General features: G+C 49.0%; 1 protein-coding gene across 3 annotated transcripts in view; it reads right to left on the bottom strand.

Moving 5' to 3' along the window:
• The window catches only part of EVPL (envoplakin), a 59821-nt gene that overhangs the window by 12860 nt on the left and 28162 nt on the right, over positions 1 to 18799 (bottom strand). For all 3 annotated transcript variants that reach the window (XM_034790555.1, XM_034790556.1, XM_034790554.1), the window contains 14 exons: positions 18480 to 18634; positions 16610 to 16733; positions 14982 to 15107; positions 13794 to 13832; positions 12807 to 12968; positions 12302 to 12409; positions 10149 to 10244; positions 7555 to 7680; positions 5596 to 5742; positions 4750 to 4904; positions 3216 to 3313; positions 2027 to 2208; positions 1258 to 1436; positions 264 to 402 (listed from right to left, as the gene is read on the bottom strand). In XM_034790555.1, coding sequence (XP_034646446.1) covers positions 264 to 402; positions 1258 to 1436; positions 2027 to 2208; positions 3216 to 3313; positions 4750 to 4904; positions 5596 to 5742; positions 7555 to 7680; positions 10149 to 10244; positions 12302 to 12409; positions 12807 to 12968; positions 13794 to 13832; positions 14982 to 15107; positions 16610 to 16733; positions 18480 to 18634 — 1836 coding nt within the window. The remainder of the gene's footprint in view (positions 1 to 263; positions 403 to 1257; positions 1437 to 2026; positions 2209 to 3215; positions 3314 to 4749; positions 4905 to 5595; positions 5743 to 7554; positions 7681 to 10148; positions 10245 to 12301; positions 12410 to 12806; positions 12969 to 13793; positions 13833 to 14981; positions 15108 to 16609; positions 16734 to 18479; positions 18635 to 18799) is intronic.

The raw sequence follows: 18799 nt of genomic DNA, 5'->3' as shown, positions 1-18799 counted from the left end.
CCTTGATCCAGTTTTTACCCTTACCGCTATAGAAATGTCAGGAGGTTGTGAAAATTTTTGACTTCAAACAAGGGGTCAGCAGCCCCAAAAGGTAAAGCAATGCTGGTCTAAATGAAGGAGTCAGGGCCTACTGGGAGAGGCGTGGCCATCCAAGTCTCTTAGGCACCCTAACAATGGGATAAACAGAGCCCAGGTTACCGACTCCATCTCTTACTATGCCCGTATCGTTCTCATTGCTGTTGAGAAGCCAAAGGCTCCCTCACCTGCAGCTCATTGGCACGATCCTGCAGGGCGTTGGGAGAGGCTGGGATGGTGCTGTCCTGAGCCAGCTTGGACTCAAAGCTGCTGATGATCTCGTCCGTGATCTCTATCTGGTTCTCCAGGTTCAGGGAAGCCTTGGCTCTGAGGAGGCGGAGATGGTGGAACGTGACTAGCTACAGAGGACACACATCACTCCCCTCACCTCTCAGAGTCTGCCCTGGAGCCAGGCTTCTGACTAGCTGCAGGGGATTCGTCTGTCGCTCATTGCACACTGCAGACCATTAAGAAGTTGGCCTTGAAAACACACCCTGCCCTTGACACCCAGCCCCATTTTCTCCTGAGAGCAGCCTTAAAGACAGAAGAACAGGATAACGAGCCCTAGGAGAGGTTGGCAGTTGTGTCCACCTGCCCATTGGGTTGTTCTAGGAGAAATTTCAAACTACAGCAGCTGATTCACCTTGCTGTGTTTTTACAAAATGGAAACATCGTCTGAGCCCCCGCACATATTCAAACCGGGTGGTAATCCCCGTTTGCCAGAAATCTGTATCCTGATTGTTACCAGGTCATTGTAAAGTGCTCAGAGCAATGTGGTTTTCATCTCATTTGGGGTCTCTAAGAATACAGATAAAACAATAATAAAAATGGGGGGGGGATTGTATTTTATTAGAAACTTAAAAATGGCCCCATTGTTCAGAAAATTTCATCATATTTTATGAATTTTCCACCTGGAAATAGGCCTTTTTTTCCAGTGAAAATGAGGCCATCTGAATTTAAAAAAAAAATATTTCAAATTCAAAGTGCAACATTTCACATGGTTCTGATTGAAAAACAAAGACCATTTATTTATGTATTTGTACAGAAGAGTCAAATCTGAGGTTCCTCCTAAATTGCTCAGGACAAAACCAAACACATTTGTGAGCAGAACTTTGTAAGACCTCGCTGAGCAGGTGCTTACAACTCTGCTCTGACCCATCTAGGGTTACGGTCTCCACTTACTTCTCATCGTACAGGCTGGACAGCATCTTGACGTCATTATACTTGTTCTTGACGTTATTCAGAGTCACGGGGAGCTGAGAGGCAGCGGTGCTGGTGGATTTCTTGGACAGGAAGGCCTCACACTCCTTCTGCATGGCTTCCTTATCTGCCCCAATGCCCTGAAGTCTCTTTGTGGTTTCCTAACACAGCAACAGAAATTCCCAGAGTCACTGAACACACAGAAGCTCAGTGTTAAGCTGATGCGATACAGCGGGATCTGCCGGGGTGCCTTGGCTGAGCCAGGCTGGGAACACGTATCCACTGCACAGAGTGGAGCATAGCCAGAAAGGGGAGAAAACCAACAGTTTGAGTCCACCCAGGGCAGGACAAAGACCCGCAGCAGATGACATAATCAGCACCGAACAGACACTGAACCAGAACTAAGCCCAAAGGAGGGGAGAGAACCGCAGGGTTTATGCCGAGAGTGCATGTGTCTTCTCAGGTCACCTCCCATAAGGACCATTCCTAAAGTACAGGAAACATCACTAGTTCAGCAGAGGAAGTGCCCGTATTTTCCCCTGAATCAGACCTGCACTGTAACTACCTCCAGCAGGCCTCTTTCTGAGCACTGAAGCCAGCAGATGTCTCTGCAGCAGCAGCAAAGCTCTCTCCTTTTCTCTTTGGAGCGGCAGGGGCTAACGCCTACACGTTTTCTGTCAGTTCAATTCTGCTCCAACTGTTGGAGCCAGCTACCACGATCGACCCGTTCTCTGTGCTCCTCAGCCCTCACCTCCTGGTCCTTGATCCTTTTGTGAAGGTCCTCTGTCGGGGCACTGTGGCTTACTGGGGACCTCACCCGACTAAAAATCTCCTTCTCCACTTGGACCAAGTCCCCGCCAATCTTATTCAGTTTAGAGAGGAGCTGGTCAGCTTGGGGGTCGTCCTGGGCAACGGCGGGACTTCTGATTGGTGCTGGAATGACAAATTGATATTGAATCAGTGCACTGTCCCATCTGCATCACACTCTGGGTATCTTAACCTTTCTCCCTAGATCTCTGATATACAGGCCCTGCCGCTTGGCCCTCAGCTACCCTTTCATTGAGACACCACCTGTACGCATCTGCTTCAAACGGATTATGCTGGAGTGAGGTGCGCTGTATTTAATCCATCGTGTGTGTTTGGACACAGATTATGAGACCAGGACTGTGAGTCTGGGTCAGAGCTTTCCACTCCCCCTTGCAGTGCTTCCTACATGCAGAGAACTCAGCGCTGCAGGGGGCTGATGGCTCAGATCTGCAAAGGGCTGCTCCACGGCCAGTGAAATAACTTGTTTGGGTAAGAGAGTTGTTGACCGTGTTTGTTTTTTTGCTGCATGAGTAGTCCTTCTGCAGTCTTCTTATCCATCAGTCGCCCTGGCAGTTAGCCGACGGAGTTTGCCGATGGAAAAGAGCTGGGGAAGCCAACTTTCAAATGCGGACACATCAAGAGCTTGGAACGGGTTGGTCATGCAAGGCCTCAGTACCGGGACTCAGCCCTTCTGCAGCACCTGCCACCCAAGGATCTCAAAACACTCGGCAGACGCTGTGAAGGCCACACGTCTCCCTTGTGTGGTGAGGTCTCAAGAGATTTTCGAAGAGCATCACAGAGGCAAAGTGACTTGCCGTGGGTCACCCAGAGTGTCTGTGGCAGGGCCGGGACTAGACTCAGAGATCCCAATATCCAGTCTTCTCCTCTAAGCACTAGACTGACTGCATCCACGTGATAACGCGTACTTGTGCTTCGGCATGCCCACGAGTGCCCACAGGTAGGCATCCTGCTGAGACACCCAAGCTTAAAAGCTGAGCCTACAGCATTCACTGAGTTGCTAGCTTTTGCCAACTCGCAAGTTTCAATAAAGTCCAACAAAATGAGACCAGTGATCTCACTTTGCGGGGTAGCTTTTTATGTTAAGCTAGAGAGCAGTTAATAACCTGACGTACCCTGCTGGCTGGACTTAACTGGCTCCTTCTGGCTGCTTTTCAGGGAGTTCTGAACTGTCGCTCTTTTCTGCTTCACTGTGTTCAATTCACCTTCCAGCCTACAAGCGAAAGAAGGGAGCATCACTCCCAGCACAGGAGTCAATAGGAATAGAAACTAGCCTGCATAAAGCCTGCTTACACACCTGTCTGGGAGTTCCTAAACCAGAGACGGGCCTCACCTGAGCACAGTGCGGTTACCCGATCCAGGGAAGGTGTCGCTTAATTACCTTTGAGCACGTTTAACTGGAACTCTACTGCTCCCAGTGCTGACACTGTTACTCCCCTGACATCTGGAAATGGCACAACTCTGATTCATAAGAACAATTTGACTTCAGGGGAGAACTGGGAATGGGAGCAAAAACCAGGGATTGTTGAAAAGTGACTTTGCAAAGAGCAATTTGCAGGGACTTTTGAAGGCCGTGGACTAATTCCTGTTACTAAACACAGCGCTTGAGAACAGTCATCCCTAGTCTTGTGTAGATGACTTCAAAGGGGTATCCTTCAGAACAGTAATGACTACACTGCAAGCCTCGTCCAAGGACCATGCTACTGGAAAGCAATACAAACGAGTGACTGGTTTACAGTCTGGGGCATAGGAAGGGTAGTAAATGTCCCTGAAGGTATCAGTAAAAAGTTGCTAGAGGGGAAATACATCTTACAGGGCACTGGGGGGCAGTCATTGTGTAGCATTATCAAGATACATAATGCAAGAGACAGTGTGTTGCAAAATTTTAAAATCAAACATTTTTTACTGCACGTGAAATACACAAGCACCAAGGAGGGACAGGAATTATTTAAGGTGGTTCTAGTGGTTGGTAATTGGGAGGAATGAAATAAAGGCTGTGGGTACCATTTTTAAATGTGCCTAAATCTCTTTTGAAAGTGGGCCTTGGGTATTGTCTAAACTCACAAGTTGCATTGACTTAATGAAATCTGTTTAGAAACTGAGTTAGTTAAATCAGTGCAGTCCCCTTGTGTGAACACTCTTAAATTGGCTTAAGAGTATTGATTTAGCTTCATATTGGCTTAGTTTAAGCGGGTAAGGAATTAACTTAAGCTTAATATAAGGCACTCTTACACTGGTTTAGAAATGTCCACAGAAGGGAGCAGTGAGGATTTAACTAAATCAGATTATAAGCCTATTTAGTCAAATTGGTGCCACTTGTGTGTTGAGACAAGATGCAAGACAGAGAAATTTAGGCTGAATGTCATGAAAACTTCTTGACGGTGAGGTTTGTGGACTGTGGAATATCTGCCTCAAGGGAAGTGGTAGAAACTCCATTGCTTGGGGGCATTTAGAACTGGACGAAGCACTAGAATAACATATAATAGGGAACAATCCTGCACTGACAGGAAGAAAAAGTAGGTGGCCTAGAGTTTCTTTTCTATGTCTTTGCTGAAGCACAGTAAAGTTAATTCCTAAATGAATACATATAAAGACTGGAACTAGAGTGTATTCAAACTGCTGTCTGTTCACACTCCATTGCCTACTCACTTGTTAACTCTGCCCATGGCCTCTGGGTCTGGAGGAGGTATGAAGAAGCAAGCAGCAGGAGCTGTCTTTGTCACCGCAGTGCTGCTCTGCACCACCCAGTTCTCTGGGTTGCTGTTGTCTTTCAGAGTGTACTTCTCACCTCGGCTGAGCTGCACCTGGAAGGAACAGAGAAAGGATTTGATTCCCTAGCTCCGACTCCCGAGCTGCATTTTCAGGGTTCCCGGGTAACAGAGGAGACTTTCCGAAGTCTCCTAACGAGACCAAACACGTTGCATTCATCGGGGATTTGTGGTCTGACTGTCCTCAAGATGCTCCTGTCTCATCTAGGAAACTCAGCTGCCCCACATTATCCCCTGGGAGAACAGTGTGGTTAGCTGGTGTGAAGATACACACGTCCATGGCAGAGCAGATACCTGGACACTGAGGTATGTATTCCTCACTGGAAATGCATCAGCAGGTGGGCCTATGTTTCCCGCCAGGTAGGAGGGTGTTTCAGGTTAGCAATTGGGTCGTGATCCTCTGAATAGGCTCTCTACATTCAAAAAAGGATCAACTCTGGAGCTAAGAAGGGGAGCAGCAAACGAAGCCAACCCATGGCACAAGGAAGACAAAAGTTGCCAGTGTTGTCAATAGGCATTTCTCAATTGCTTTGATGGACCTGGGACAATGGGTATGTTTAGTTTTAAACTACAGGCCATTTTCTCCAATGAAGACAAACTAAGGGGAATGGTTCCTAGTGCCACAGTGAGGGGTACATTGGAAATTCAGAAGCAGACAACCCTCGGAATACGTCCCAAAGAGGAATCCAATACCACTCCTCTCCAAAGGGTCAGAACATTCCCTTACGTCACCAGAGGCCCAGTCACAGAGGGTGTCCAGGGCAAGTGGTTGGGAAGGGCAGGTTCTGCGCAGTTTCAGAGGGCTGATCTCCGGGCTCCTCTTCTTCAGCTCAGCGATGCTTTTTTCGGCTTGTTTCACCGTCTTCTCCTCATTCTAAATAAAGAGAAGAAGCAGAGATTCCTACCAGGCCGGCACTTGGGTGAATAATGCAGCCTAGAGACAGCGTGGCATCAAGAGTCTCATATTTGGGACCTAGAGATGGTGGGTACTTGGGGTTATTCCATCGCAGAGCAGAAAGGCTGTGGGGAGAGAGCTGTACCAGAACAGATTCAGAAGCACAACAAGAGCTTCCACCTATTCACCAAACCCATTTCTCTTTTGCTCCCTTCTTTGTTTTTCTCCTCTACTCTTTTTCCCACTTTCCTTCAGCTCAGGCCAGTTCTATGCTTACAAGGGTGGCCTGGCCAAATTCCAGTGTGGGTGATTATAGCCTGCCTCCTGAAATCTCCCTTTGGGCCATCAGCTGAAGAAATTACTCTTCTGAGAACGGGCGCAGAATGGCTGCCACATTCAGCCCTAGAAACGGCTGCATTTCAGTAGCAGGAGCAATCCGCGTACCCACTCTGCAAAGAGCCCTGGATGGTGGGGGGTTAGGGTGACCAGATGTCTCGATTTTATAGGGACAGTCCTGATATTTGGGGCTTTTTCTTATATAGGTGCCTATTACTCCCCATCCCCTGTCCTGATTTTTCACACTTGCTATCTGGTCACCCTATATGTGGTGAAAGGCACTATACACATGTAATGATATTATGATTAATAATTTGTCCCTTTTCTCCTCTCTCCCTCCCATTTTTTCTCTCCATTCTTCTCACACATCCACTTGTTTTGAAACTTTCTCTCTCTCTCTCTCTCTCTCTTCTCACATACATTTTGCCCTGTAATGTACAAGGGGGGTATGCGTAGGGCTGGCCAGAAAAGAAGAATTCCATTTTGCAATAACTTTTGAGGTTTTAGAATTTGTTGTTATTCTGCATTGGAAGAAACCTGAGACCTTAGGAAAGTGACCCCTAAATAGCCGGGGGGGCGGCACTCCCTGGGGACGTGAGAGTCACAAGTTCAAGTCCCTGCACTGTTTTATTCAGGACTTGAACGTGGGTGAGTGTCCTGACCACTGGGTTATTGGCTATTCAGGGGGTGTTGTGCTCGCTGTCTGGTTTTGACCAGAAATTCCAGCCTGGACCTGAGAAACCTTGCCGAGGAATATTTCATTTAAATTGGTGTTTTCGTGAAAAGTTTTGAGTTTGACAAATTGGCATTTTAGGATGAAAAAAAAAAAAGTTCTGTAAAAAAATCAGCTCTAGTTATGAGGGCTTCTCATACCCCCACAGCAGCCCATTGTTCAGAAACTGGCCCATCTTCCCCTCTCTTATCCGACTGAACAGCGTCACATGGGATGGAAGGGATAGCAAAAGACAGGGCTGCTCACTGCCAGCTGGACAAGAATGACGCAAGGCAGGCAGGGCATGTTCAGTGAGCTCTCCATGGCCCTTCCTGTTAATGCATAGAGTCGTCTAAAGGCACCTTCACCTCCTTTTCTCATCCTCTGATGGGGATTCTGGTGCTTTCCTCCTATGGGGAGTCTCTCTCCAAACTACCTACTGTCACAACCCCTCCACAGAAACCGCTTCCCACCAGGTCAGCCAGGGCGCTTCTCTAGCACCCTAATAGCTTCAGTTCAGGGGCTGCATGAGAATGACTGAGGGCAGAACGTTGCCCCAGGTATTTAACTCATTAATATACAGCCCATGACGATCCTTTTTTTGGAGAGTGGGGGGCTTTGCTCACAATTTATACTTGGCGATCCTCATTTGACGGTAATCCTAGAAAGGTGTCATAGCGTCCAGTCTGCGAGTGAGACACAAGACGCTGCTGGTCTGTATTAGCCCCCCCAGAGGTCCTCACCTCCAGCTGGTGCAGTAAATCAGACACCACCCCGGGACTGTCTTTGTTGAACTTGCTGTATTTTGTATCCAGGTCCGAGTTCAGCTTCTTCAGTGTCTGGCTCACAGCGTCAGCATCCTCCTGGAACTGAAGACACAAGCCAAAGGATGGTCAGAAGATCCTGGGAGACCATGAAGGCTGAGCATCAGCACCTCTGTACTCATTAAGTAAGTCCTACTGTCGATCCTCAAACCCGAGCCTAACCCATAACTCCATTTAACTTAATTACGACAGCTAAATAACCCTGATCTGCTGACCTCGTCATCCTTGTTGAACATGCATCATCTCCTGAGGGTTGCTACACCAGCCAGAGTGACCCTGATTGATAGTGTTGTACCAGACACCATGTCGTGAAGTTCCCTGCAAATCCGTGAAGCTCTGGCGTGACCCTACAGGTGGCGTCGGGTCAAGGCGTGCACCCCTTCCTGCATCGATGGAGAGTTTGAGAGCATTGAGTGCTGGGCAGTTTTTGTTCAGTGTGGTGACATGGCTGAAGAGCCTTCGCTGCCACTTTTGAACATAGTGAGCGACTGTGAGATCTTTGCGAGATCATGACGACATTTCATGCAAAGTCAAGCCACTTTATGCTCAGGCTTCGGCACTGACAGCACATATGGAATCCCTCTAGCCACTCCAATTAACAAATTCAAATTAATGACTTGTCCATTACTACCCTAACTCTAATCAACCTCTCCCCGATCACAGAAATATCGGGCCTACATATTACACACCTTCAGTATAGTCTAATCAGCCACCTCCTTGTAATCCTAACTACCTGGCTCCATCAACAAAGCTTAAATCAACAGTGAAGACTCCTCTGCTTTCCGAAGCCAAACCTAAGCTGGGTACAGATCCTTCAGCAGATATTAGTGGAGCACAGGTGAGTGGGGCGCTAGGCACCTCTGTATTCACACTCTACACACCACTGCAATGATATTTGCACAGAATATGCCTTGTGAGGTATCTCTAAAAACTAACAACACACAGTCAATAATATCATTGTGAAATGTACGTGCCAATGCTGCATGTGGAATTATGGCCACTCACTGATATTTTGCTTTTAAGGCTGTGACTAAAAGCGGTTTAAACCAGGCATGTCCGGGGGGCGTGGGGGTTAGATAAATTGGTTTTCTCAAGACAAAGAAAAGAGGCCAACACCTCAAACCAGGTGTGGCTAAATTCAACAGGCTATTCATTTTTTTTTTAAATGAAAGCTTGCAGGAGAACATTTACATTGTAAAATTGCAGCCGAAAACATCACATTGGAACACACCAGGGGACCCTGTAATCAAAATGGAATTGTCCCCCCGCCCCAGGAGACTGAATCAATTTGAGTCTTGAAACAAAAGCAGACTTTGAGCTATAAGGACAGACAAAGATTTTGGATTATCCTTCACCTGAGGAGATGAGGTGCCGTGGACTCTGTGGGGATCCTGGCTAAAAAGGTAGCCAGCTATTACTGGAAAAACAAGACTGGTGAATAAACTACCTTGAGCAAAGTCTGTATGTTGTTAAGCTGGGTCTTTGCCTTAGAAAGCACATTTTTACCTATAGTTTGTTCCCTTTCTAGCTTTGCTCCTTATATTTGGTATCACTTAAAGTAACCTATGACTTTTGTTTAATAAACTTGTTTTACATTTACTACAAACCAGCTGAGTGCTGTGTTGGAAAGGAAGGGTGTATTGACTTCACTTAACTTAATAAACTGTAATGTGCTGACTCTTTAAAAGACCAGCGAATTTAATATCTTCTGTGAGTGCACAGTGACAGGGGCTGTGCATTGCAGAGAAATATCCCTGATGAGCTTGGGGGCTGGACTTCCCCAATTGTTGCCTGCTAGGCATAGGCGCCGGCTCGAGGGGTGCTCTGGGGCTAGAGCGCCTACAGGGAAAAAAAAATAGTGGGTGCTCAGCACCCACTCATCAGCTGTTTGGCAGGTCTCGCTGATCAGCTCCTCCCCCACCCCCAGCGCCTCCCACCCGCTGCCGCCGATCAGCTGTTCAGCAGCGGGCAGGAGGTGCTGGGGGGGGGGGAGGAGAGGAGTGGGAAGAGGTGGAGTGAGGGCAAGGTGGGGGAGAGGCCTTGGAGGAGGGGTGGAGCGAGGGTGGGGCAGAATGGGGGTGGGGTCTGGGGACGGAGCACCCCTGGAGAAAGCTGAAAGTCAGTGCCTGTGCTGCTAGGCGAGGTTTGGGCAGGGAGAGTTTGAGGAGTTGGCTGGTGAGGCAGACAGGCTGGTGTGGCAGGGAGCTGATCTCCAGCAAATCTCTCTTGCTGAGGCAAAGAGGTAACACAGTGGCTCACACCTCTGCATATCCTCAGCAGCGCATTCCAGTGGGATGTTGAACTTTGACCCAGACCAGATGGAAGCCAGGGCTCCCTATACTTTCCCATCATCCAGCAGACTCACGGCATGACTTGGAGTCCAAGGCCAATGGGGGCTGAGCCTGCTTCCCCCGGGGCGAAGTGTGATCCCCACCAGATGACAAATTTTGCACCCACCCTTGCAAAAAAGTTCCCTGTGCAAGTCGTCGTGCCCTCTGCTGGACTCATTTTACCTTCTTGTAGCTCTCCACGCTCTTCAGCTGACTCTCCTGGCAGATGCAGAGGTTGAGGAAATTCTGCCACTCGTTCCTCAAGGCTTCCTGGTGAGCCTGCAGTGGGACAGAAGCAGTTCTAACATGTGTCTTTCTAGCCTTAACTCCCCCAACTCTTGTGTTTCCTCTCTGCATCTCCTCAAGTCCCAGAGATCACAGCAGCACCTAGCAACTGCTGCTGAGCCCGAAGAGAGACGGCAGGGAAAGAACATTCAGAACAATAGCATGATCCTGCAAGAGACAGTGAACATCCAGCTGACATTTTTAGGCCCCCGTTTCTAAAAGGGCCTCAACTCTGACTCCAGTATTGTGGATGCAGATTTGCACCCATATTTAATTGCAGGTGCATAACCGTACCTGCAGCATTGAGGTCATCTCTGAAAAAATACGGCCCTTCAAATGAGCGTCATCTCTAGTGCTTGAGGGCATTGCTTCTCTCAGGACTGGTTGAAGGCTGAGAGCATCATATTTATATGATTTCCAATGGGATGCAAGCATTGTGTATTGCTCTCAGATTCCCGTTGGTTTGGAACAGTCTGTCAATACTCTCAGCCCTGGAGGAGATGCTGTGATGCAAGTGCTGAATGATACACATGGAGGGAGGAAAAGGGATTTCCATGAGGGGAAGATGGCAGCTCTAACGGAGGGTGAGAGGTCAAGAGGACCTTGTGACCCCACTTCAACCAGTCTAGCAACTCTTGTTTCCCTGATTCATGGAGCAGGGAAAGGACTTCCTCTTCTCTTATGGCCTTGATTGGGTTCAGATGGGGGAGGCTGAAACCCAGATTCGGTTACCTGGCCTTTTTCACCTTTTCAAGATGGACTTGTTTTTTACAGACTGTCTCTCTTATGCAGAAAAACTCAACCCTTAGATTGCAGCAGATCCAACTTTTATAAAGAGACTCTTCCAGAGACAGCCAGAACTGTGTTCTCAGTCGCACAGCCACAGGAAAAACCTGCTCCATAAGAAACAAAACCAAAGCCCCAGACCATACCATACTGGTGCAACAGGTCTGTTTCCTTCCCTTGCTCTGGGAGGGAGCAGCTGCTGAGACAGCATTCATGACTGAAGGCTGACTATCCCCAATTTAGCCTTTTAAACAGATTGACTTTCTGCTGCGTTTGATCTTTCAGAGTGCTGGAAAACGTAGGGCCCAATGCAGCCAGGAGAATTTTTGGGGCCCCAAATCAGCAGTGGTGGTACAATTTACACAGCAGATGTGAGCTGGTCAGAGAGCGTGTATGTGTGGAAGTGGCACTGAAGGGTGACTTGCACTGACTTGTTATTCAGTGGGAGGGCAATACTGGTGTAACTGACATGCTGAGGAGACAGACAGAAGGTGTGTAGCAGGTAGACTGACAGATAGATGGGGTGGATGATAAAGCAGCTCCTCACATGATTTAACTCAAGCTAACAGAGCTAAAATCAGCCCTGGTGTAAGCAGGTGCAGCTCCCTTTGACTTCACGGCAAGTTAAATCAACTTGGTACCCCGTAGGGATCAAATTCAGACCCTTGTGTGAGCAAGGGTAACTCCCACTGAAAACAATGGGGGCTGAGCCTGCTTACCTCGGGGCCAAATTTGATCCTGACAAGCTGGTGTAAGTTACATTCACTTTGCACACAGGTTAGTTCCCTTCATCAAGTGCTCACTTGAAAGGGCCTCAACAAGCAGGAATCTGATCTAGGGTTTGTCTATACAGCAACAATGGTGCATGGGCTAGCCTCCCTGAGCTAGCCTGAATTCAGCTAGCATGGGTAACAATAGGAGTGAGGACAGCGCAGCGTGGGCTTCAGAGCAGGCTAGCGAGCCGAGCTCGTACCCAGACTCTTTGCTGGGCTTATACTAGCCAGGCTAAAGCTGCACTAGCTGGATTCAGGCTAGCTCAGGCTGGCTAGCCCGTGCGCAGCTTTTGTTGTGTAGACAGACCTTTGTCTGGGGCAGGGAGAACAAACTCTGCAAAATCAGCTCTTCCTTCAGTGGGTCTTGTATCAAAGGGACTCTCTCTGAAATACCTAGCTCCTTGGTGCATGACTTTGGAGCCAGTGTCCTGGAGGCCAGCTTGGTATGGCAGGGTGGGGGAAGGAAAGCAGGCTCCAACCTGGGTCCCCTACCTGTATGGGCTCCACAGCTGGGTGCTTCAGTTCAATCATCCTGTCTCCGTCATCCTGGAGCTGGTTCACATACTCCTCCTGGTTAAGCAGCTCATTAGCCTTGAAGTTCTGCGGAGAAACAAAGGGATATAAATGCCTGGGTCACAGTCAGGCTGCCCAAGTCAGCGTGGCAGAGGAATGGCAGCCACGGTGCGAAATAGCGGTCACCTGGCTCACATGAAAGCACAAGCGTGCAGGGGAAAGAGAAGAACAAGCGATGTGTAAAAGCCGGCAGGAGGCTGGAGACAGCCACGCGTGGGGCTGGCTGAGACGAAGCAGAGGCATGTTTGTCCTAAGTACATTTTCATTCCCAGGTTCTCTGTGACGTGGTGTTGCTTTTGGGTTAGTAGCTAATTAGCTGGAGAGGTCAGCTAGAGAGAGTCCTCCTCCAACCTGAAATGAGGAGGATTTTGCTAAATAGAGACACGCCGTCTCCTGGACGCAGAGAGGCCTGCAGAGCATTTACCTCGTACTCCCGGCGCACGCCCGGCGGGTCAGCCATTTGGTCGCTCCAGTCCTGCTTCAGGATTTTGTTCTGCTGGTCCGTGAGGTAACCCAGCTCCTTGGTGCAGCCTTGCAGGTGGTTGTACAGACTGCCCAGGCTCTGCCCTCGCCAGATGGAGGCTTTCTGCCAATTCATATCAAAGAGAGGAGACGTCAGCATCTGGACTGAGAAGGGTCCAGTCCCTTCCCCCTTGGTTATTGTTCATCTGTTAACAGATCCCCAGAGGCCTTTTCAAACAGCTGCCCCTCACCAGTTCTTATCTGATGTAATTTTCATTCCCTCTTCCCTCATTCTTTTCAAACAGGATGTTTTTGTCAAACCAGAATCTGAAGCCATGTTGACGCCTCAGGGGAGGCTGAGAAATGTTCCCACCGTGGGGTATAGTTGCCCTGTTTGTCCTTCCTTGGTTTTAACTAGGGAGGATAGTTGCAAATTCTGCTCCCTCAGCTGCTTATTCCCCATTTGGGCTCCTAATCAGAGACAGGCTTATGCTGCCAACTTTGGATTTGGATTTTGAACACCCCAAGGTCTAGGGGTGTTTGGATCCGGGAGTTTGGTCCTCCAGATTTCCAAACCATACCCATAATCCCCTGCTTGTGGCAATTTAATCCTCTCCAGAGAAATGGATTGTGGGGTCACAAACAAGACAACGGGCTTGATTCTCCTCACGTGCACCGGCCTAGTGCATCTGAATCCAATGATGCCGCTCTTGATTTGCCCCAGAGAGAGGGGAAAATCAGGGCCTGTGATGTTAAGAAGCTACACAAAGTGGCTTCTGCCCCCAGGCTCTGCTGCATTCCCTCCCTACTCATGGGAAATGGGTCACCCACATGGCACTGACCCACCCACCACTTGGAATGTCCAGAGAACCAGCCCAAGCCGATTCCCCTAACGCTGACACAAAGCAACACATCTTGCAAGGCACATCACACTGAGCAAGACTCTTACCAGCAAGTCCTTGTACTGGCTCTTTAAATCCGCTGCATTCTGTGGTGTTATCCAGCCCCCGTCAAAGGAAGAGGGAAAACAGTGCAGTCAGTAAATGTGTGGGTTTGATAAACATTTGCACATGCATTTGCAAACTGCTCAAAAACCGTCCCAGAGCCATTGTGCGGAGGTCACAGACTGGCTTCCAGCTGAGGCAGCTTTCTTGCTGCCTCCGCCAAATGAAAACCTCCTTCTAGCTCTCCTTGTAGAGCTGTTCCAGGCCTACTCTCAGCCGTGTTATCTGCTGTTCAGGACAAATGGAGCAAACCCAGATGCTACATGGATCATGCCACTGTCTGGGTCAATCCGCTTCAGTGTTTGGCTACCGGTTAGCAGTTGCTGACCATCAGCACTTCTACTCCACTTTATAGGCCTTAATTAAACCTTGTCTCAGCAGGGTACTGTTATTCATACTTCACTAATGGGGAAGCTGAGGCGTGAAGTGATTTGCCCAAAGTCACACAGACAGGCATTTCTGGCTCCCAGGCCTGTGCTCAAAACAACAGACCGCACCCCTCTCTTACAAAATCCAGTAATGCTGGTTACCTCCCCAGCAAATGTGTCCTATGATCCTGCACACAGTTACCAGGACCCATTGCTTCCATAGGAATCTCTGGTAATGAAGCGGTGTTATCTCTCAACCAGGGGTGCCTATTCATGGGCTCACAGGGCTCAGAAGAGACAACAAAGGCCAAAAAGTTGACCGGAGAGAGGCTTGAACTTCTGAAGGCCAACATTAAACATAGCTTAAAAAAAAAAAAATCCCTCCTCATCGTGACATTCAACACATGATGGCCCCTTGACAATTCAAATAATCTGGAGCAATATTTTGGTGAGACCCACTCCAGGTTCCAGGCAAGGATTTTGAACCAGACTGGCCCCAAAAAATCCACCCCAGGTTTTGCACTGGGCCCAGCTGGGCTGTGGGAGAGTAGTCAGTGCCATACACTAACTTGTGCAGTAAAGACATGATCAATAGCCCTGTGCGCGGCCATGAATGCAAGAATGAAGCCGTGTTAGCGTGGTACAGAATGGAGCCGACAATGACAATGGAGACGGCGGATCCCTGGGATTCCCACCAGGGCTGGGCGTAGGGCTCCCAGCGTCATGAGTGGAGATGGGATAGGAGATGGAAGGAGGGTACCTTACCGGGCTGTGGAGGTTCTTGATCTGGAGGCCGTAGGCTTCTATCTCTTTCTGGAGAATGTTGTGCTCTGCTATTTGCTTCTCCAGCTCTGGCACGGTGGGGCCATATTGTCCCGCGCTGACTTGCTTCTGCACACAAACGAGCCGTGTGGTGAGCGTGTGTTTTCTCTATGGGACAGTACGCACCCTTCCCTAATTTCCTACCGCCAGAGGCTAGTGCAAAAGATTCCATTGGGAACTTTCCACTGCAGTTTGGTGCTGGGAATAGGAAACTGGCCAGTACCCTCACTCTTCCCTTCAAATGGGAAGAGAACATATGGCCAATTTCTAAGCATGTCTGGTTACTTTTATCCCTTTCAGCTATTTTGTCCACATGCATAGAGGGCAAAGAGAAGATATTCATGCCCCGTTGCCCAACAGGGGGTGGGTCAACACAGCAGTTAAAAACCCACAGCTGGCCTGTGTCAGCTGACTCTGGCGCGTGGGGCTTGGGCTAAGGGGCTGTTTAGCTGCAGCGTAGCTGTTCTGGCTCAGGCTGGAGCCTGCAAGGCAGGAGGATCCCAGAGCTCGGGCTGGAGCCCGAACCCCAGTGTCTACACCGCAGTTAAACAGCCCCTTCGCCCAAACCCCTTAACCCGTCAACAGGCACGAGCCAGCCGCGGATGTCCAATTGCAGTGTAGACATACCCAAAGAGACAGGAACCGGTTCTTCTGGGCTATGCAGGGCTTTGGAGCTGTGCTCCAGCTCCGCTCCAGCTCCAGGCAAAAACCTGCAGCTCCACTGCTCCGGAGCCGCTCCGCGCTTCAGCTCCGGGCTCCGCTCCAAAGCCCTGGGGCTATGAACCTGAACTGATATGGTTGTGCTTCATCCTACAAACAGGGCTTGGGGGTAATGAAAGGCGAGTGCCATCTGCTACTAGGACATTTTCAAATTAGTCTAAGTTAACTCAAGCGCGGGTGCTACACACACCCAGACGTCGCAATATAGCAAAGGCCACAATATGCACCGAGGGCATCACGCACATGCTAGTTATAGAGGCAGCCTGTTCACCCCACTAACAGGATCAGCACGGTAAATCACCAATGAGTACTCATCAGAATGGAAAAATATCTCCCAGCACATGGGATGTTAGAAAAAACCACCAATACCATTCCCCACCCCCAGAGGGAGTCCGACTTGACAGCTACGGCTAATCTGAAGGGAGAGGGCAGCGGTTGGTAGGTATGTATAGAATCTCAGGGTACATCTACACTACAGCGGGGAGTCGATTTAAGATACGCAAATTCAGCTACGTGAATAGCGTAGCTGAATTCGACGTATTGCAGCCGACTTACCCCGTTGTGAGGACGGCGGCAAAATCGACTTCTGCCGCTTTTTGTCGGCGGCGCTTACTACCACCTCCGCTGGTGGAGTTAGAGCGCCGATTCGGGGATCGATTGTCGCGTCCCAACGGGACGCGATAAATCGATCCCCGAGAGGTCGATTTCTACCCGCCGATTCAGGCGGGTAGTATAGACCAGACCTCAGACATGTTAACGGCCTTGTTTTGCTCGCTGATATACGAGTGCTGGCATTGACATTCCCAGAGCATGCTTCTGCCGCAAAAAGCAGCTGGAATTGCTACTTTTACCTGCTTCTGGTCTAGAATTTTGGCCCAGTCCAGCTTGGAGCCCGCTTCAGGAATGTTACATTTTTCATAGAGGTCTCGATATTCGGCACATTGGTGTGTCACACGGTCATGGAGCTGCTTGATGCTGTACGTGAGGGAGGGAGGAAAGAGATGCACATCTCATTGCCAATTCTCTGTGGTGACTACAACGGAATGCAGGGCAAAATCCTGGCCCCACGGGACTCAAAGGGAGTTTTGTGGAGCCAAGATTTCCCCCAGAGAACCCAGCATGTTCTGCTTTCCCCTCTTGACCCGCCAACCACCCTTGTGGCATGTGGCACATGCCGAGATGCTCTCTGGCTAGGGGGTTTCTCTCCTGAGCTAAGCCCGAGGGGGGCATGGGAATGGAGCACAGGCACTGATGCTTGCGCAGAGCTCAGTAGGGGCACTTAATTCCCTCCCGAGAGGGAAAATTAAATCACTCCGAAACGTAAGGAGTAAAGAGTATTTTTCCTTTCAGATGTTCATTCTAGAGAAGGGAGAGGGCGACGGGGAGAGGAAAGCAATAAAAATTATTATTCACATAAGCAATGGTGCTTCAAGGTGTTTTGCTGCTATACTATAATAGCTTTAACCCACGGTGCTCTTTGCCAGGGCTCAGCTCTGTGCTGCAGTAGGGAAACAGCCCTCCCACTGGCTGCATTGGTTTTTTGGGGGGAAGCAGGGTAGCTATGTTTACACTGCACTTTCGTTGGTGTGGACAGCGCTTTGTCAGTGGGAGATTCTCTCCCACTGACAAAGCCACTGCCCCTCATTGGGGGTGGTTTTATTTTGTCGGTGAGAGCTCTATCCCGCCAAAAGAGGGTGGCTACACTGCATACTTTACCGCGGCACTATTGTAAGATAGTCAGTGTAGACATAGCCTTAGTGGCCAGTGCACTCTTCTGGAACTCAGGAGACCTGGTTTTTATTCCTGGCTCTGCCACTGACTTTTCAGGGTAATCTTTGGCAAGTCACTTTGCCTCCCTGTGCCTCCCCTTGTAAAATGGAGATAATGATCCTTCACAAAGTGCTTTGAGAGCTATGAATGAACAGTGCTATGAGGTATTAATACTAATACAATATGGTATGCCAGGTGGTCATTTTTCAGCTTTGTAGCTGGTTTGCTGTATGTCTGGATACTGGAGGCTCAGAAATGTTCCCTTTTAGATGCTATTTGTTCACATACACTCACATTTGCACATGCAATTACCGCAGTAGCAGTGTGTTCAGATGGCCTGTTTGTGCACACACAGGGAGATTCGGATGTCTAAATACCTATGTCCCTGCACACATAACATAGGTGTGGCTATCAGGTGGCACTTTTGGGAATGTACCCCATGATATTTTATGTTTTGTTCCACCAATGTTTAATCGAAACCTGTTGCATTGGAGAACAACACGAACCTTCAGGTACCGCATGAGACAGCAACAATGCTTGGAGCTTATACAAAACTTTCCATATTCAGAGACCTTTATAAACATTTACTATTCAGTCCTTGCAAAACCCCGCGGGGGGGAGGGAGGGAGGTATTAGTCACAGTTTATCAATGGGGAAACTAAGGCAGAGAAGATAAGTGACCAAAGTCACAGAATCACATAAGGGCTTTGGGGCAGGGACTGTCTTTTGATTCTGAGTTTGTACAGCGCCTAGCACAGTGGGATCCTGGTCAGTGACTGGAGTTTCCAGGTGCTACTGCAACAGAAATAATAAATCTTAATAATTGTCAGAGGTAGGACTGGACCCTGACTGCTTTGCTCAGCTCACTAAGTTACTCAATTAAGAATACTTCAGACTCCTGGTCATCCCTGCCTTGTGCCCAGCCAGAGGAGAGCAGCGTTCTCCACTCACTCTTTTTCTATTTCGATGGCTTGGGGATGCTTCAGCCTCTTTGCTTTATCCACATCCAGGAAGAGGTCCTTCAGCAGGGTCTCGGCTTCCTTCAGGTTTTTCGCATTCTCCTGCTGGAACTCGAAAGCCTTGTTCTTCTGGTAGTTACTTATGTCCTGTCATCCAAAAAGAACAGCCACAAAGCCCCCCACAGGCCAGATCCCAGGATTAGTTTGCAATCGAGAGATCTAGGTTAGAACATTGATATAAGGTGTAATCTCTCCGAACGCCTGGTTTTCACAGGCTCACCTAGTGAGTTTGCCCTATCACCTAGGTCCCTC

The sequence above is a fragment of the Trachemys scripta genome, chromosome 14 (genome assembly GCF_013100865.1).
Source record: "Trachemys scripta elegans isolate TJP31775 chromosome 14, CAS_Tse_1.0, whole genome shotgun sequence".
NCBI classification, from domain to species: Eukaryota; Metazoa; Chordata; order Testudines; family Emydidae; genus Trachemys; species Trachemys scripta.
The sequence above is the reverse complement of the archived record's forward strand: the minus strand, read 5'-3'. Positions and strand labels throughout refer to the sequence as shown.